Here is a 19,758-nt window from a genome sequence, read left to right on the forward strand (position 1 = left end):
AGTTAAAAAAGGTATTGAACAGATCATTGCCCCTAGGAGTTAAAAAAAGTAAATAAAAAAGTCCTGGAACACAAAACCTTGGTAAGATTCAGGGGGTGGGGGGCAATAATGAGACACTATACTTATAGAAAATATCTAAAATCTATTCAGATTGAGCATGTTGGGAAACTTGAATTTAGTATAATTCCCATATCCTTGATAAGGGTAGATAAATTGCATCAGATTTACAATCAATGTAATCCTTACTGTTCTTTGATGTTCCTGTGTGGTTTTAAGCGTTCTCTATATTTTCCTATTGTTATTCTGAGAATATCAGAAGATTTCAACATGATTATACAATGAATATTTCATGTATTCTGTAGGAAAAATACCTATTCTAAAAATGATTTAAGGCAGAGTCCCCTCATCTTTCAAACAAAGGTTGTAAGTTAAATAGGATAAGAAGAATTATCCCCATTTTATGTATTGTGAAGTTGAGCCTCACAAAGAATATCCATAGTGGCTGATCTGAGACTCACACCTGAGGCTCCCTGATTCCAGAGCCCATTTGCTGGACCATTGCATATAATGCCTTCATTCACTATAGTTGATTTCTCAAATTCTAGTTCTCCATGGAGCTCCCACCAAGAATATGTTTGAGAAATCAAACTATATCTAATAGTTATATAAATTAAGTAGCAACTAACGCTCTGTACTTTAACCACAAGGTATGTTATCAAGATACAAAAGCACAATCATCTTAATCGCTTTGCCTGCACAGTTACTTTTTTTAGACTCCTCTCTGGCAAACTTTAAAATAACTTGGCATCCCAACTACAGTAGTTAAATACTTTTTTTTTTCTGGAAAGGCAGTCTTTTCATGCTAATTCCTACATATCTAAAATTGCAAGGTCTATTTTGGATATTCAGTATCTTAATACTAGCTAAGGAGATTTAACAAAGCAAAGTATCATTATAATTCAAGGTTCTAGACCAGGGCACTTGAGTGGCTCAGTCAGTTAAGTGTCTGGCTCTTGATCTCGGCTCAGGTTATGATCTTGTGGTGCCTGAGTTTGAACCCCACCTTGGGCTCTGCGCTGACAAATAACTCAAGGTCCTAGCCAGGACCAGAGTGCATGTTCAAATTTGAACATTTGAATATGGATTTATTAAAGGATCTGTTTATAACATTGAGGGTGGATTGTAGGGAAGGCACAAAGGATATTAGAGTATCCCCAGAGCTACCAACAGCAGGGCTCATTACCAACCCTAGGCCTCCAAGGTGAGAAGTAGGTTGCCAGAACAAAGGAGAAAACTACATGATGGAGGCTGCTTTGGCAGGAGCATAATATTTGGTAAAGAGACACAGCCAGACTAGGGAGATCCTTTACAGAGTGGCTTCAGGTCTTGCTGCATTTTCCGTAGTCAACCAGAAGCCAGAGGGCAAGGTGGCTCACCAATACAATCTAGAGTTCTTTCTGTCAGACATGGAGCAGAGGAGAGAAAGGTAGAGCATGGATCTGGAAGGTAAAGGGAAAATACCTAGCATAGGATCCCAGAATGTTGGGATAGGAAGAGTGTTGTGATTCAGATGACTTATATTTATTAGGGGGAAAACATAATTCAGAACAATGGTCCTGGAAACAGAGACACAAAAGATAAGCTATTAGAGTTCTGGAAAATTCAGCTTTTGAAGTCCTCTTAACATCCCCATCCCTCATTTTCTCTGAATGCTACCTACCTTCTCAATGTCTTTCCCCATGACAATCTGTTTTTTTCCCTTAAGCTTGAAATCTCTAGTTAATTTATGTACTCAGGATTTCATTTTCTCTCTCACTTCTTACCCATCGTTTGTACATTTTGCCTGATATTAGCCATGCACTCTGCTCTCTGGCCATTTCACCCTAAAGAGAAATAAAATCCAAAAGACAGAGGGAATTTGAGGATTTCTCTGGAATCAGAAACTACCTGAGAAGCATCAAGGTCAGAAAGTTTTATAAGTAACATAACACACAGTTGTGCCATAATTCTGTTTGACACCTTTTTAATGCTATTATTATTAATAACAAATTTCACCTCTGAGAAATATCTATGTAGTTTTTAAAATGTTGAAAAATATATGTGGAAACCTTTAGAAGAATGTGAATAAAATGACTTTCTTCTCATGAGCAGCAGGGAGCATTTTAGGAGAATTTATAAAACTAGTAACAATTCAAGAGATGACATAGATGGACAAATTAGGTTAAGAAGAATTTGGGGGTAAAATTATGTTAGGGCAACCAAAATGAAAATAGTTTAATGATATAACATCTGGTTGTAGTTTCAAGCAAGTAGGGTTTTCAAGTTCGACAAATGCAACAAACTCTGCCTTTCCGTCTTCCCAAACAGGAAAACACAGGGCCAACAACATGTGTTTTTACATTGAACCTCTGCATGTGAGATCTCGCTTGCCTACACCCTCACTCTGTTTCATCCCTATCTTTCTTTTTCTCTCTCTTGCCCTCTGTCAGGATCTCTCACTGTCTTGTCTTCCTCTCACTCTTCTCCTCTATCATTTAACTAATAGTTCTATTACTGATGTATTGAATCACTAGGAACAAGTTCAGGAAACCTTCTCTTTGAAGTGGCATAAGAGGCAATCTGTGTGTGTGTGTGTGTGTGTGTGTGTGTGTGTGTGTGTTTAAGTTAACTCAGGCTTAATTCTTCAATTCTTTGGACAGGATGGGTTGACACCCCTTCACTGTGCTGCAAGAAGTGGACATGACCAAGTGGTAGAACTTCTGTTGGAACGGGGTGCTCCCTTGCTGGCAAGGACTAAGGTGGGTCATTATGGGTAAGATGGGATCTAAAGAACTCTTTAAGCCACTTTTTTGAATATGTCTTTTCTTCTTGAAATCAAAGCATTAATCAAGTAGTTTCTAATTACTCAACAATTGCGTGCTAGAAATGAGGAGTGTATATCAAACTGTTTTAAAGTTATTTAAAACTAAAAAATACAGGCATTAAAATGGGTTGAATGTATACCTTCAAGTTCTTTCTATATTTTTACCACAGATGGAAATTTGAATATATTTCTATTATATGTAAATGAGTATATTGTATATAAATGAGAATATTCCTTACATTCTATAGATCTGTACTTTTATGATTCTGTGGGATGCTATAAAATACATATAAAATTGTCTTTTAAAGTAGCACAATTAGCAATACAAGATATTCTTTTGGCTCTCTAATCTTTATCTCTTAGGCAATACTAGTAAAAAGAATTACTTATCAATGGTGTTGGATGATTGTATTTAGGATTAGTAGATGACATGGAAAGCACAGTTTAGGATAGGCCATCTACGAAGAACCATTAAACAAGCCTAACATTCTCTATGGCACAGTACATCTAGCATTTCTTGTCTTATTTCATCCATATGCTCAACTATGAAGAAAACTCTAACCAAAACCTGCACCGGGAACTGATTTGTTGGAGGTTTTCATTACAAAATGTATTTTACAAGCATTATTACTGTGCAAGTCCCCATTTTCTAGCCACTCTTTGGGTTACCAAGGAATATCATGAGATACAGATAAAAAATAATCACACAGAACTATTTTATAGCATATGCAACAATCAGATCCTTAATACAAGAAAAATTTAGACAAAGGACACTTCTTACATTTTCTCTGTATTCTACCTCGCCTAGCCCCTGAACAGGATTGGCACCAACTGATGCTTTTACTAGGGTAAACTGAGAAGAATAGACAGCCAAAATAAACAATTTTTTTTATTTGTATTATATTTTAATTGAATATTTATTTGAAATTATTTGGAGCAAAACCCAGCCCACATATTTAAAATATGTGTAGAATGAACTTAATCTTTAAAGCTGTGCCCTATAGGCCATGAAATGGTAGTTTCAAATCGTATGTATTATTTTCATTCTCATACTGATACCATGAGTGTTGTAGAGTTTTATCTTTAAAATGTGACATTTTGGGCTGGATAATGCAGAGATAATTGTAGAAAGTTTTGTGGAGAAAACTTATTGAAATTTAAATGAAAATAACAAAATTTCACCAGTCATGTTGCAACCAATAAAAAACATATATCAAATTGAGAACAGACAGATTTGCTTTTCCACAAACTATAAAATAGTCTTGTCTACAGAGTTCACCTAAAATTGTCATGTCACTAATGAAGACAATGGATTACCTAGATGAATTTTTTACTGGCTTTCTTATAATATCAAATATCACTTATATGTAAGGATCTAGCATAAAGTATCTGTGACTGCATGATTGTATCTATTCATTTATTCAGTCATTCATTCATCCATGCATACAATTATCATATTGAGTAGCTACAATGCGCCAGGCAGTGTTCTGATCACTAAGGAGCTATCAAGGTAAATAATACACAGTGTTTGTTCAAGAAGCTCAAAATTGAGTGGGTAAGATAGATAAGGAGATAATAACAAAAAGTAGAGCTATGTTCAGGGTAAAGAACAGGGAGAAGATGAACTAATCAGGTTGGCAAGTTGATACCATAAGACTGTGAGTGGAATAGGCACCTAATGCCAGACTATTCTTCCCCTTACATAAAACTCCCGGTTTTGAATCATCCATTAGTCCTCCTTGAAGCAAATATTCATCTATCTACTCACTCCCCCCCCCCCCATTATTTGAAAATGCTAGCTCTTGGCAAACTGACTCTTCACCACAACCCCTCTTCTAATACATGATGACTTTAATGATTTTGGCCACAGCTGTAGATGACCTTTCTGGTTGGCCTCTCAATTTGGTAACTGTAAACCCTGTGTAAACCCCCCTTTCTGTGTCTAACCTCTGACTCTCCAAACACCCCTGTATGTTTTAGCTACCTTTCTCTGGAACCCCAACTCTAGAAATGTGTTTATTCTTCTGAGTCCATCAGCCACTGTTTTACTGTCCCTCATTTACTTTTATGCCCTCACTTTTGCCCAGCATAATCATTCATATCACTCCCTGACATATTCATGCTCACTTGCTATATTTGACCCTGATCAAATCTTGCAGCTGAGTGTGGTGGCAGAAAACACCCGGCCGTACTGACTGGGTTCACTATAAATTCATAATTGCTCACCTCAACTTGACCTCTAATGCTGCCTGACAATCACGATATGTTTCCCAAGTGTGTTCGCTCTTACTCCCTGCTACCTGACTGTTCTATACTTTTTTCTTTCTTTAGACTTCTTTCTCTGTTGTCACTTCTCACAGCACTGACAGAACTGAAGTAATCAGAAGAGAATTTCTATAGACTCCTGTCTTCCTATCTACCAATTACGTGAATCTGTCCATATAGTCTGTGTTCTCTCCTCTTGCTATCGTCTGACACAGTTGCTTGCTCCTCTCTTCTCAAAACACTTTCCTTTCCTTATTTGTCTTCTGGGACATTACACCCCTCTGTCTTTCCTTCTGCTTAGTCTCCTTGCCTGTCGCCTCTTCTCTCCCACGTCGCTGAATGTTAGAACCTCCAGAGCTCACTTTGTTTATTTGTCTATCCATACTCACTAAGAAATCCCATCCAGTTTCATCTTTAAATACAACTTATACGCTGATGACACACATCTATGTATCTCCAGAGCTCTATATTGTAGATGTCAACTTACCATTGCTGCATAGATGTCTACTGTGCATCTCAAATTTAGTAAGTTCAAAACTCAGCTGCTGATATTTCCCTCACCCCTACTCCTAATCCTTCTTGTAGTCTTTTGATCTCAAATGATGTTTATTATCCCATTCTTTCAGTTTCACAGGTCAAATACATCATGCAGTGCTTGACTCTCCTCTCTCTTCATATCCTATCACTAAACCTTGTCACGTTTTCCCTCAAAATACCTCATAATTCAGCAATTTCTTAACAGTCTTATTACCACCCCCCTGGTCTAGATCACTATCAACCCTACCTCAATGATTGCAAGAGATGCTAATTTGACTCCCTTTTTCTCATTTAACCCCATTCGGTATATTCTCAACAGAACAGCCAGAGTAATCCTGTTGTCTTAAACCTTTCAAAAGCATCCCAGCTCCCTCCAAGTAGAAATCAAAAAGTCCACCCTGCCTTGTAGGTCTCTTGCCTGAATTGCTCTCCTTATTCACTCCTCTTATTCACGTGTCTTCAGCTGCATTCTGCTCCCTACTGTTCATCAGTCATGCTGGTGGTCTCAACCGGACATGCTTGTATTTGCTTTTCCTCATCCTCAAATATTCTCCCCCAGATGAGCAGGACCAGCTCTCATACTGTCATCATGTCTTTCACCAAAACTCACCTTGTCAGCGAGGCTACTTCTGGCTAGCCTATCCACAGTGCACTCATATACACAAACTCCCTTGGCCATCCAATGCTTTAGTGTTCTTCTTAATACTGGTGGCCTTCTGGGGCACCTGCATAGCTCAGTTGGTTAAGCATCGGATTTCAGCTCAGGTCATGATCTCCCAGTTTGTGAGTTCAAGCCCTGCATGGGGCTCTGTGCTGGCAGCTCGGAGCTCGGAGCCTGGAGCCTGCTTTGTTTCTGTGTCTTCCTCTGTCTCTGCCCCTCCCCTGCTCACACTCTGTCTCTCTCTATCTCTCAAAAATAGATGTTAAAAAAAATTTAAAAAAAAACAAAACACTGATGGTCTTCTAACATACTATATATTTTAATTCTTATTCTTTTTGAATTGTCTGTCCACCACATGTTACCTCCATGAAGACAGGGGGTCCCTGTCTGTTATGTTTCTAGTTGTACCCTCAGTACTTGATCAGAACCTAAGTAGGTATGCAGTAAATATTTGTGAAATGTAACAAAGAATTAACTGCTGAAGATTTTATTTTCCACATAACTTTTAAGTGGATAAAACCACATTAAAGATTGGTAGACTGTCAGAGACACATGCCACACATCACCCCAGATACTGCCAAGGCCTGAATTTCTTCTACACTTTGCCCTTATGCTATCTCCCCTCCAATGCATAAATACCTTCTCATCACCCTGCTCTTCTAAGTTCATTTCAAGAATTTTTTAACATAAAAGCAATAATTATGGGCAGAGTATTCAAAAAACAAAGAAAGTATATTAATAATTTCAGAATCGCATACTTCTGCCACCCCAAATCACAAGTGAAGACTTTGCTGTATTTGGTTTCAGTTGTCCCTCATTGTTGAAATCACCTTCCTTGTTGAGAATATCAGGCCTTCAGCACATTCTGGCTTTTTATCCAGACACAGTTTCTACTTCTTTGAATGTAATGACTTCCAAGCTGGGTACTTGGTCAACAATTATTCCCTAGTCACTGTATTTGCATTGCTTATTAAGAAAAGACTCTTTTTTAATGGGCAGATGTTTTCTAATTTAGTTTCTGCCCTAATTTGACGTATTTTTTCTTATAAGCTTATTTATTTAAATTTTAAAACTGAGTGTCTTACCTAAACTGATAATCCTCAGTGAATTACCCTCCTATCTTACATTCCTGCTATTGACCTTCTCCGACAATTAAGACTAACGCTGTTTTGGGCACCATCAATGATGATAAATTTATATTATTTTCAAAATTTAAAAGCTGGAAGGTCATTGGCACATGATCCACATTTGTCTCACACTTTTCAGCCCTTACCTGACTGCTTTCTCCAAGTCCAGTTCACGTCTCATGATAGGAAAAAGGAATTCTAGAATTTCAGAGCAGCACGGATCTAAGAGACGATCAAAATATCTTTCTCTCCTTGATGAACCCACTTTACCCTCCTTCATCCACACACACCCCCCCCCCCATTTAGAAGTAAAGAAAATCTTGCAGAGAGATTAATTGAGTGGCATTGGATACAAATAATTTCAGCATCAGCCATCGCTTGTTTTAAATATCTAACATTGCCCTAAGAATTGTGAGAGCCATCTGAATTGCCACACAGTATCATGTATTCATTCACAAAAGACGTATTAATTTCTGTTTTGCCTAAAATAGCATAATTATGAAATTAAATGTTCTCTTAGCTTCCCTCAGCACCTCACACAGTCTACCATACATTTAGATGTCAAGTGGAGATTATTTTTCCCTCTGCTACCAACTGTACCAGATATCAAGAATTGACTTTGCTGTGTTTCACAACCTGGAAGTCATGACTGAAATGTGGACTTGGTCTTGTTGTGTTTTCGATATGCAGAACGGGCTGTCTCCACTTCACATGGCTGCACAGGGGGACCATGTGGAATGTGTGAAGCACCTGTTACAGCACAAGGCGCCTGTTGACGATGTCACCCTAGACTACCTGACGGCCCTCCACGTTGCTGCACACTGTGGCCACTACCGTGTCACCAAACTCCTTCTGGACAAAAGAGCCAATCCAAACGCCAGAGCTCTGGTAAACCTGGCCTAGTCCACATTAACAGAATAGAGACTGAGATCAGTATACCGTAGTGATTGATCAATGGTGCACCAGCAAAGTGTGGTTACATATATGAAGTTAATTCTGCTAAGTTTGTTGCCGCCTACAAGTGGCCTGCCTACCTCATGCCTTCACAGTTTGCTATTAAATGATGGTGAGCAAGGATAGATTTAGGAAAACACCAAGGTACCATTTCCACAACTAGCAAGCTTCAGATAGATATGAAATTTCTGTAGTGGTAAGCACTTTTAAATGGAAAATAGAAGTTGAAAATAGGAAATCACAAAATAAATTCTAAACACCTCTATGCCAAGTCACAATGAAAGTGTAGAAAAGTTGAATGTTATTAATCTCTATTTGGGGAAAAAATGGTTTTAAAGTGCTGAGTAAGTTTGACCATGTTAAGACAGGGTAAAATGTAAGCCTGCAAAGAGTTCACTTAGAGAATTTCCTTACTGACCTGATTCCCCAAACACAGTCTAATAGAAAAGTGATGCTTAGCACTTTCCTGCTTCAAGAAACATTTCATGTAAACTATTATGGGAATTGGTCAAGAGAAATCTACAAGAGGCTGTCCCTAGAGCAGCATATGTATTTCCCAAGGTCTAATATTGAATAAATCTTCCTTGCTTCACTTATATTCTAACAATAATCGTTGGGAGTATTAGGCATGTACTAATTTATGCCTCTTGTTTCCTAATTCTCAAACTAAAAGCAAGCCTTTATCCTATACATGTACATGGTTTATGCCAGTTAAATTAGTCTTCAGATAATATTTAAAATGAGAGAGTGCCATGAGAATTATTAAACAATAAATCTTATTTTTATTAGAAAATTTTCCATTGGAATCAATTTATTCCTAATTGCCCAGGAAGCAAATATATTTTTAGGGTTATATGAAATTATGTAAGGATATTTATTTTCTTATAAGGAGGAAAATACTCACTTTCATTTGGATAGTGGTCAATAAGCTTATAAAATATTACACTCATAATTAAAAATCACTTAAGTGCTACACATACATTTGGCTATTTATACCTGGCTTACTACATAACTTATAAATGGGAAGTGACTTGAACATCGTGAAGAATAATAAGTCATTAGGTTAAGTAAGACAATATGCTTTCTTGAGAACTGCTAGTGTAGAAAAATATTGACTGATGATCAGTCCCCATTCGGACAAGCAAAGTAACTAACTGGCAGAACAGACATAGCCATTCTGTATGTAGGGATCATTGTTCAAATGATAATTGTTCAAAGGGATAATTGTTCAAATAAAATTATAATACTTACACATAAGGGTTAAGCATGGGACTAATTAACAAATTTTTATGTAATTGCCCCCAATTCCTACACATTGCCTAGTTTGGAAAGTTAAAAACTGTCTTAGAGACATCTCCACATTCATTTGCCTCAGAGATATCTTATTCCACTAATTCCAGAAATTCTCCATACTTGTCTTGAAAACATTCAAGAACTTAATAATCGTATCTTTATAAAATGATAAAATTGAAAATGTTTTAATGTAAGAAATATAACTTCTGGATATAAAATATTATCAGCATAATGATTTCTGCTAATACACAACAATTCCTTATAAAAATTTCTTAATGGAAGATATATAACTTTTGGATGTAAAAATTATTAGCATAAATAATGATTTCTGCTAATTTGCAACACCCCCTGCCTGAAGATGTTAGCGAAGCTGAAACATTTGTTGTAGAGGCAGTCATGCTTGTAGAGTTTTGAAGTCAAACAGATGAACAGTTTTTATGCCCTAAGAAATGGTCTTTCATCAGAAAAATAGATGTTTACCTTCCATGCACCTTCAAGCCATTTCATCACCTGACCAATCAGTACACTTTAAAACATCTCCGAACTTCTGGTAAGGAGGCCCATGCAGTTTTCTTTACTTTTGTTTTTCTCTGTAACCACACGAATAGAATTCTATACAGGCCCCCCACATATAAACAAAGTTGGGGGCCTACGGGAGCACACACCACTTTTCTTTCCAAATTTCCAACACCTACAGCATTTGAAAAAATGGTAACATTATGTGACGATGTAACATTATTGCCTGCAATGTGCCAGCATGGAGTTGCGTGAGGATCGTTTCTGCATGTTTTCAACTAACTTGATTGTCTTTTGCACAGAATGGTTTTACTCCACTGCACATTGCCTGCAAGAAAAACCGCATCAAAGTCATGGAACTGCTGGTGAAATATGGGGCTTCAATCCAAGCTATCACAGAGGTAGAAAAATGTTTCAGCTTGTCACGAAACATTCCTTCTCTTACTCCTTCTTTCCCTTCCTGTCCCCCATCTTCTGTCCTCTTTACTCAAGTGTTATTTATCTGAAGAAGTCCCCAAAGCCCCCACTGGTGCAGAGGAGTAAAACTGCTGTTGCTTTGTTTCGCAGTCTGGCCTCACACCAATACATGTGGCTGCCTTCATGGGCCACTTGAACATTGTCCTCCTTCTGCTGCAGAACGGAGCCTCTCCAGATGTCACTAACATTGTGAGTATGGCTTGGGTCAGAATAACCACAGGGAGAAGGAGCGAGAGGAAAAGAGAGTCTGGATGTGTGTAGGGATGTCCGTGTGTATGTCATCATAGGTAGAGCAGCCGAGTTTTGAGAAGAGCCTCCATAATAACAAGTTATTAAAATAATCACCAGACCTTCGCTGAGAACAATTGTGTTAGAAAATAGAATGTAAGCTGTGGAAGCTGTTTCAGCTTCCTGGTGCAGATGGATTAAACATGCATCGTGAATCCATTTATTAGAACAAAATACATTCTGAAAGCTCCTCAGAATGTGAATGAATGATTGGTTGGAATAAAATCTTAAGGACACATTCTAGTTGCTTGAGTGAATTGTAGTCCAGGTAATTTTGATTGTCATATGAAGTCAGTACCACAATGACTCATAGCAGATAGTTAACCAGAGATAGACCCATATTATGGATTTTCATTTGATATCAGATTCTTCCTCTTTCAATAACATGGACTTTTCATTTTCTAACCTCACTTTGATTTTTCATTTTGATTTCATTTTGTTTGCTAGAGTGGAGCCTCTCTTACCTGAAATAATTATACCATTATGACTTTTTCGTGTATCTTGAAATGAATGTTGATCTCCAGACGTTTATTCTGCCAGGGACTACTGGATGTCCCAGAATTCTTCTGCCTAATCTGAATTAGGATTTTAACTTCCAACTTCCTTATGTTTCTTTAATTTTCTTGGAGTCTGCCACTTTAAACTTTGATCGTTGAATGCAAAATTGCTCCTTACCCTGCACAAGGTGTAGTCAGTATTTGGAGCTCAACAGGGGGCCACTGGAATATTGAGATTTTTTTTAAGTATACGATAGAGATAACTCTCCCCCAATAAGCATCAGTGCTTATTATTGAGTCATATTTTCAAAAGCAATTGATTGACTACCGTTGTTAAATTTTGGTATATCATTCCATTTGAGTTGTGAAACAGAATGTTTTCATTTGCATTCCCTCTCACTTTCTCATGTCTTTGCATTTTACACACTATTTCTGTGCTAAGTTTCTGATGCATGGACAAAATCCATGTGAGATGAATTAATTTGGTTTAAATATTATTTAATACTCTCTCTTTATATTATTTCCCAATTGGAGCATAAAACCATTAAATCATTGAAATATAGTCTATGTTTATATTTCCCTAATTATAGCTTATTGGTCCGAAGGTAATAATATCATAAATTAATCTTTAATTATTCCATTAAGGATAAGAGTAATTTAAAAACATGCCAATTTGAGTTTAATTTCTAGTTACTTCTTAGAACTTTAAAAGTAATCAACATCCTTTTTCTGTGCAGAGATGGTGACCACCTCTCTTTTTTAAACTGAGACCTGTATGAACCAGTAACTTTCAAGGAAAGTGCTCTGTATATTTTCCCACTATACTGTATTTTCCGTATTTACATTTCAATGCCTTCAGGATCAAGGAACAATGGTGATACTGTGTTAAATTATGTTATCATAAGAGTAACATATATAAGTATATTCTATGTGATGCTTTATTGAAATCCCCTAGGTTAATATTTTTGAGGGGAGAATTTTATAGAATCTTCAAAGAAACTCCACATGAAATGGTTGTGTGATTCTATGGCCACTGTTAATTTGTTTCTTAACTGACCAATTCCAAACCATTTGATGGTTATGGATTTATTCCATATTCATATGCTCCCCTCTGCAAAAAAAAAAAAAAAAAAAAAGAAAAGCACTATGTAGGCTATGTGTAGATTTTCAAATAAAAATAAATAAAATATTAATCAAAACAATAAAAAAATGCTCGCATCCTTTAGGCTGCGAAATCCCAATTTCGGTAATTGTAATATCAAACTAAACTTCAACATACCAGTCACTATAAAGTTCACTTTGTTTTATCTTCTCACTTGTCTCTTACATACTCTTTCCCTTCAGTTCTCTCAAAACAAATACTTGAGAGGCACCTGCTAATGTAATCCTCTTAACATGTTTCCTAGTTGTTTTTTTGTTTTTTTGTTTTTTGTGTTTTTTTTGTATTAAATGTCCTTCAGGGAGCAGACACCATGTAGATAGATAGGGTTATCAGATAAAATACAGAACTCCTGGTTAAATTTGAAGTTCAGATAAATGACAAGTAATTGTTTTTAGTATAAGTATGTCCTGTGCAATAGTTGAGACATATTTATCTTAAGATAATTATTCATTGTTTGTCTGGAATTCAAATTTAACTGGTCATCCTGTATTTTTATTTACTAAATCTGGCAACCTACATTTAGAGGAATTTCATTTCTCTAGCAGTGGGATGCCTGTGAACTTGTGCATTCTCAGGACATGAGGATATAACTACTGGATCCAAAACTCTGTGCAGATGAAGAAACTGTGTGAACCCTGACTGCCTGCGCGCTGTGTGAGAGTTGGTCATTTCCTGACCCCAAAGTACCCCACCCTTGGAGCCTTTGTGTGTTGCCTGAAATCCTGTTGCATTTTTGAATGTAATGCTGTCTGTTGTGCTTTGATGCTTTCCAACTGATGCAGCCAAAGTGGAAGTCAATGTAGCTGTCGGCCAAATCAGTTTTAACAACTGAGAAGAGGGGCATGAAAAATTTAGTACCTGCTTTGGACATGAGCGTACCCATTCTCTTGCCAGTCTTGTTTTTGTCTCAAAATTCATTCCAAGTGTGAGATGTACCAATAACTGAATCACGCACAGATATTATTATTGCAAAGCTTCTTTTCCGGAAAGCTCACAAATGCACTTTGCACTTTAAAACCTGGGAAGTGGAACTACCAGTTGTAATACATCCATAATCCAAAGTATCCGTTGACAACCATGGGAGTCGAAAACTAAGCACTTTGGGGTCTGTCCAGAGTATGGTGTGAGATATTACCAAGTTTTCGCATATAAAAATCAATGAGTTCACGCCACAGTTCACACTTTATATTATGTTTAAAAATTCCCCCCAGTACTTGAGGTGAATTAGTTTAAGATAAAGAAAACAAGGGTGTTGAATAAGATGAGGTACCCAACAATCAAGAAATGGAAGTCATTAAAATAACATACGCCTTCTTTCATTTTTTTGTTTATACTTATGTATAAACAAGGGTAATATAAATATAAAAGGGTTAGGGAAATGTACAATAAAAATCAAGTACCCCAGAGTCATTAAATAAGAAATGAACAAGACCATTGCTTTCAATTGGAGAGCCGTGTGTGTATGTGTGTGTGTGTATATATATATATATACACATACATATATAACTTTTCTTTGAACATAGTGTTTAATATTTTAGATTAGGTTTTATATCTAACTCATTGATTTTAAATATATAAATATCATAAAAATAACTCATTTTAAGTATAAAATAAAATAAGGTTATTGGAAATATTAAGACTAGTATTGGAAACATTTTACATTCTGAAAACTCCTTATTGATAAAGTTTGGCTTGTAAACTAAACATATAAATCCATCCATAAGTAGGAACTCATGACACCATAACTTCTTATAAGGAAATTTATTTTTGTCTTTATTTCTACTAACATTAGTAAAATTGCTATACTTCTGTTAGTCTTAGAAATAGAATAAAGATACGAGGGCTTTTTGTGATTAATAGTTAGATCTTAACTTCATCTATTTAGAGACAGATTAAGTGATATAGAAAACAAGTTTGAAATCGTGGGTGTCCAAAGAGGAAAAATCTTGCCATACACCCAAAGGTTAAGGACAAATATTGCTATTCCAATAATGTGTTTTATGAGACAGCACACTTCAGATGCATTTACTTTACAAAAGTCAAAACTTGTCATCATTAAGGCCATTAGAAGATAAGTGAATCATCAATAAAACAGAAAAAAAAAAAAATAGAGTAGACATCCAGGTTAATGCTTTCAAAATCAAATCATTTGAAATGAATTTTTCATAACTTCATAAGGAATGGGTCTCTGATACTAGGAAATAAAATGAACTGTGAGCTATGTGCCAAACTTAAGTTGTGCAAGGAATCAGAAGAAATGATTCACTGGAATTTGTCAGAAATATGCAATTACCACAACCAACTTAAGATCAATTGCATTTCTTTGGAGTGGTTTACTTTACATAGTTGAAATCAGCTTTATTTTCTAGAACAGTTGTGGTGACTAGAAGTAATCCCTTTTATTCCAGTGTGTTGGTTTTTTATAACTATAAAATTGTTTGGAAGAATGAACCCCTGCCTTCTTCAGAACAACACGGGGTTTTAAAATACGTTGATTAAAACAAACAAACAAAAACTCCTCTCTCACAGGCAGTACTTAACAAAGTTTTCGATGACAAAAACCCTTTCATCTAACCATCATCCTTCATGCTGCAACTTAAGCTACCATTTCCTGACAAGTGTGCCCTATCTTGATGTAGCATGAAAACACTTGAGGAATGACCTGATGCCTGGTGCTGCCCACCTCAACAGATGACGCTGTTAACAGTTGCTTTACTCATCTCTTGGTAGTTCTCTCAAATAACCGTCTATAATTAAATATGCTCATTAATAATAAATAGGGGACATCCGGGGCCAATCACATTTCTTATGTGAATAGCCATCATCTAGCCTCACAACACAAAGACAAATTGAATGTAAAAGAGTTTATTTTGAAGTAAATTTTGAATTCTGAAAAGGAATGACTTATGTATAGTACAAATGATGTGATTTTTTTTTTTTTTTTTGCACTGTGTTGACTTGATCTAGCATGTAGAGTTTCTCCTTAAAATGGGGTCAAGTTGTAATCACATAGTCAAGTGTGACAATGACAGATTTTAGGTTTGAAGGATAAAAGATAACACCTAAAGTATTTTTTTTAACGTTTATTTATTTATTTTTGAGAGAGAGAGAGAGAGAGAGAGAAGAAAGGAAGGGAGGAGGAGGAGGAGGTGGAGGAGGAGGAGGAGGAGGAGGAGGAGGAGGAGGAGGAGGAGGAGGAGGAGGAGAGAGAAAGAGAAAGAAAGAGAGAATCCCAAGCAGGCTCTGTACAATCAGTGCACAGCCTGATGCAGGACTCAATCTCACAAACCATGAGATCATGACCTGAGCCCAAATGAAAAGTCAGATGCTGAACTGACTGAGCCACCCAGGTGCCCCTCACCTAAAGCAATTTAAATTATGCCAAATTAACTATGAAGTTAAACCTCAGGGTATACCGGATTTTGGGGTAAGTTCACTTGTTTGTCATGGACTGAAAAAAAAAACCTAAAAAACATTTGTTTTATCCTTATGAAGATGGAGAAGATACAAAACTGTATTGTTTCAGACTAAATAATTATGAAATAATTATACCTTTTCATAGATTTCCTAAACCTTTGGATTGATTGCTGAATTTCACAAACAGGCACATTTTCATCCTTGACCATTCAGAGCAGTGAATTTACTTATGACTCAATGGTCTCTGTTTCCCGGCAGCGTGGGGAGACTGCATTGCACATGGCAGCCCGGGCAGGGCAGGTGGAAGTGGTCCGATGCCTCCTGAGAAATGGTGCCCTTGTCGATGCCAGAGCCAGGGTACGTGCTGGTGCCGGAGGTTCTCTCCTACGGCGTGCATGAGTTTCACCTTTATGACGGAATGCTATTCTTCATGTCCCTGACTTGGAAATGCCATGGATTGTATGCAAAAGTATCAATTCAATAGCAGTTTTACAGGCAAAAAAGGAAATGGTATAGTAAATATACACAATGGAAAATGCACCCCAATTTCAGAAACATTAACTTTGAAAAAAATGTATAATTTAGTCTCTAAGAAATATAGCATTGACTAGCCTAATAATTTTTTAACCTATGGAAACACTTTTACTTACATCTCTTTTCATGAATTTAAAAAATTTACCGTATTATAGACATAGTATGCGTATTAAAATATATTTCATACCATAAGCCAATCAAATTGCCACAGACATCCCTTACTAGTTACTTACAAGCAAATTATACTCAAAGTTTTAATGTTGTACATTTATCTCTATTATTTTCCTCCTTTCTATCATGAATTATACTTTTCTCCTTACTATGATTTTACGTATTTAGACAGTCTGCACTTCTGTGATTCCAAGTAGAACAGTTGGGGTCTCGAGGTTACTTGATCAGATTCTCTTGTTTCTAATTGCTTCAAATCCCTTCACAGCTTGATTTTTCCTTCCTTCCTTCCCTTTTTTTTTAATTCACTTCCCATTTGCTTTTCTCACCTTCTTCGTCTACACTGAATATGCTAGTAATTTTTTATCAGTGTACTATACCTTCAATTTCCTTTTTCATGTCGTTCCTTTAATTAATTAATTAATTATTTATTTTGCACTAGCATCTTTGGGATTCTCTCTGCTTCAATATTTGAAGTACCTAAGCTAGAACTCACTTCAGCTTGACTTGTACCATCATGACTCCCTTTTAGAAATGGTATTGTATTAGAATGAAAACATCTGGCTGGAGTCCTTACACATTGTTATTTCAGGCAAGTCATTGCACTTCTAGGTCCTTAAAATATAAAGGTTGGACTTGAAACTCCTTTGCAGACTTCCTTAATATTCTCTGACTCTATGAACTTAATAGAATTTTTTCTACAGACCTTCATGAAAAATACAGTGAAACATGGGCAGCCTTAACATTACTCTTGTCCTTCTGGATTTTATCTGCCTTTTTATCCATTGTGTGAGCAATGTAATTTATGTTCTTTGGTAATCATCATTGGTATTTTATGTTCTTATATATTTAGAGCTTTTGTTATCCAAACTGTATTCTTCTCTGCCTTGGCACTTTTCTTGTTTCCTCTCACCCCCAAGACTTTTTTTTTTTTTTAACATTCATTTATTTTTGAGAGAGAGAGTGAGCACAAGTGCCTACGAGTGGGAAAGGGGCAGAGAGAGGGGGAAAGAGGATCCGAAGCTGACTCTGTGCTGACAGCAGAGAACCCAGTGTGAGTCTTGAACTCACCAACTGTGAGATCATGACCTGAACCTTAGCTGGATGCTTAACTGACTGAACCACCCAGGCACCCCTTCCAAGACTAGTTTTTAAGAGCAGTTTTAGGTTCACAGCAAATTGAGAGGAGGTTACAGAGATTGCCCATATACTCCCTGATCCCACACAGGCATAGGCCACCCCGTTATCAACTTTCCCTATAGGAGCAGTACATGTGTTAGAATTGAGGAACACACATTGACACATCATAATCCCCCCAAGTCAATAGTTTACATTAGGGTTTACTTCTGGCGTTTCACATTCTTTGGGTTTGGACAAATGTATAATGACATGTATCCATCCTTATCATACAGAGTAGTTTTACTGCTCTAAAAACCTTCTGTGTTCCATCTATTCTCATTTCCTTTCAAGCTTACCTGGCATTAGTTATTAAAAATACACACACACACACACACACACATATATATATATATATATATATATATATATATATATATATATACATACATATATATATATATATATATATACATACATATATATATACATATATATATATACATACATATATATATATATATATATATATACATACATATAGTTAATCAATGCACTCTGAGTATCATGAACTTCAGTATTTTTACCAGAAATGTGGTAATATTTTTAGTAAATATTTGTAATCCATATTTAATAGTAAAAGGGTTTCCTGTTTATCTCTCAAAATTAAACTGCTTAATATCTTTCTACATTCAAATTTAATGTGTTCTATTTATTTTATTTTATTAGAGAAAGAGAGAGCACAAGCAGGGGAGGGGCAGAGAGAAAGGGAGACACAGAATCTGAAGCAGGCTCCAGGCTCTGAGCTGTCATCACAGAGCCCAATGCAGGGCTCGAATTCGTGAAGCACAAGATCATGACCCTAAGCCCAAGTCAAACGCTCAACCAACTGAGTCACCCAGACACCTCTAATTTATTCTATTTTTAAAGGAAATTTGCTTATTTTCATATATCTTTGCCAATTTTTTGTGTTATCAATTTAACCTGTTATTTATCACCTTATGCTTTTTTGGGTACCATCTGCAACCCCTTCCTCAAAAACGACGGGCTACAGACTCTTTACTGTGAAATATTATAACATTTATGTATGTGTTTATTTTTACACGCAAATTCTATCAATTCTATTGTTTTGCTTCTCTTTTGCAACTATGTTTAATGCCATGGTCTACATATATAAACATCTATAATTTTTTATTCCTCCTTATTTAAGTATCACATTTTATGACCCTTTGTTTGTTTTTTCAACTCCACCACCTACCCTAGGATGCAAGTGAAATTCCTTTCTTATAGCATCCTTCTGTGGCGGACAGGAGAAACTGCCATAGCCTTATATAAAGGCATGCTAATGAAAGGTCATTATGCATGACATCACCTGGGGATCTTGTTAAAATGCAGATTGAACTCAGTAGGGCTGGGATGAGGCCCAAAATCTGTATTTCTAAAAACTCACAAGTGATGCCCATGTTCCTGATCCTGGGATTATGCTGAGCAGCAAGAAGCTATGGTTTTCCTTTTCACATGTTCTATTTTAAGTTGTACTTTCACCATGAGTTTCTATTTTTATTTAGCCCTTTAGGTTTCCCTGGAAATCTTTGATTTAGTTAACATTTGTACAGCGGTTTATACTTCATAAAGTATTTTAACACAAATTATCTTCTTCAACACACAGAACAACCCTGTGTTGTAGAGTGGTTTAGAGTTCTAAAATTCAAAATGTTGCCGTCTTACCTGAGGTCATGGAATTAGAAAGGATGAGAGAAAGTTTCCTCCTTGGTTCTGTGTCTTTCTCCTAGGTTTTCTCTGCTCACATCATTATCTCCATTTCAGATGTAAAGGGAGCCCTTATCTCTTTCATCTAAACAAACAACAGGATTCTAATTAGT

At 36.3% G+C, this 19,758-nt stretch overlaps 1 protein-coding gene across 50 annotated transcripts in view; it reads left to right on the plus strand.

Moving 5' to 3' along the window:
- Nucleotides 1-19,758, plus strand: part of ANK2 (ankyrin 2) — a 670,685-nt gene that overhangs the window by 539,816 nt on the left and 111,111 nt on the right. For 47 of the 50 annotated variants that reach the window (XM_078445806.2, XM_060654351.3, XM_078445805.2 and 44 more), the window contains 5 exons: nt 2,700-2,798; nt 8,144-8,341; nt 10,519-10,617; nt 10,784-10,882; nt 16,316-16,414. In XM_078445806.2, coding sequence (XP_078301932.2) covers nt 2,700-2,798; nt 8,144-8,341; nt 10,519-10,617; nt 10,784-10,882; nt 16,316-16,414 — 594 coding nt within the window. The remainder of the gene's footprint in view (nt 1-2,699; nt 2,799-8,143; nt 8,342-10,518; nt 10,618-10,783; nt 10,883-16,315; nt 16,415-19,758) is intronic. The other 3 variants (XM_060654356.3, XM_060654358.3, XM_060654391.3) reach the window with 1 other exon arrangement.

This window comes from Panthera onca, chromosome B1 (genome assembly GCF_046562875.1).
Source record: "Panthera onca isolate mPanOnc1 chromosome B1, mPanOnc1 haplotype 2, whole genome shotgun sequence".
Classification (NCBI taxonomy): Eukaryota; Metazoa; Chordata; class Mammalia; order Carnivora; family Felidae; genus Panthera; species Panthera onca.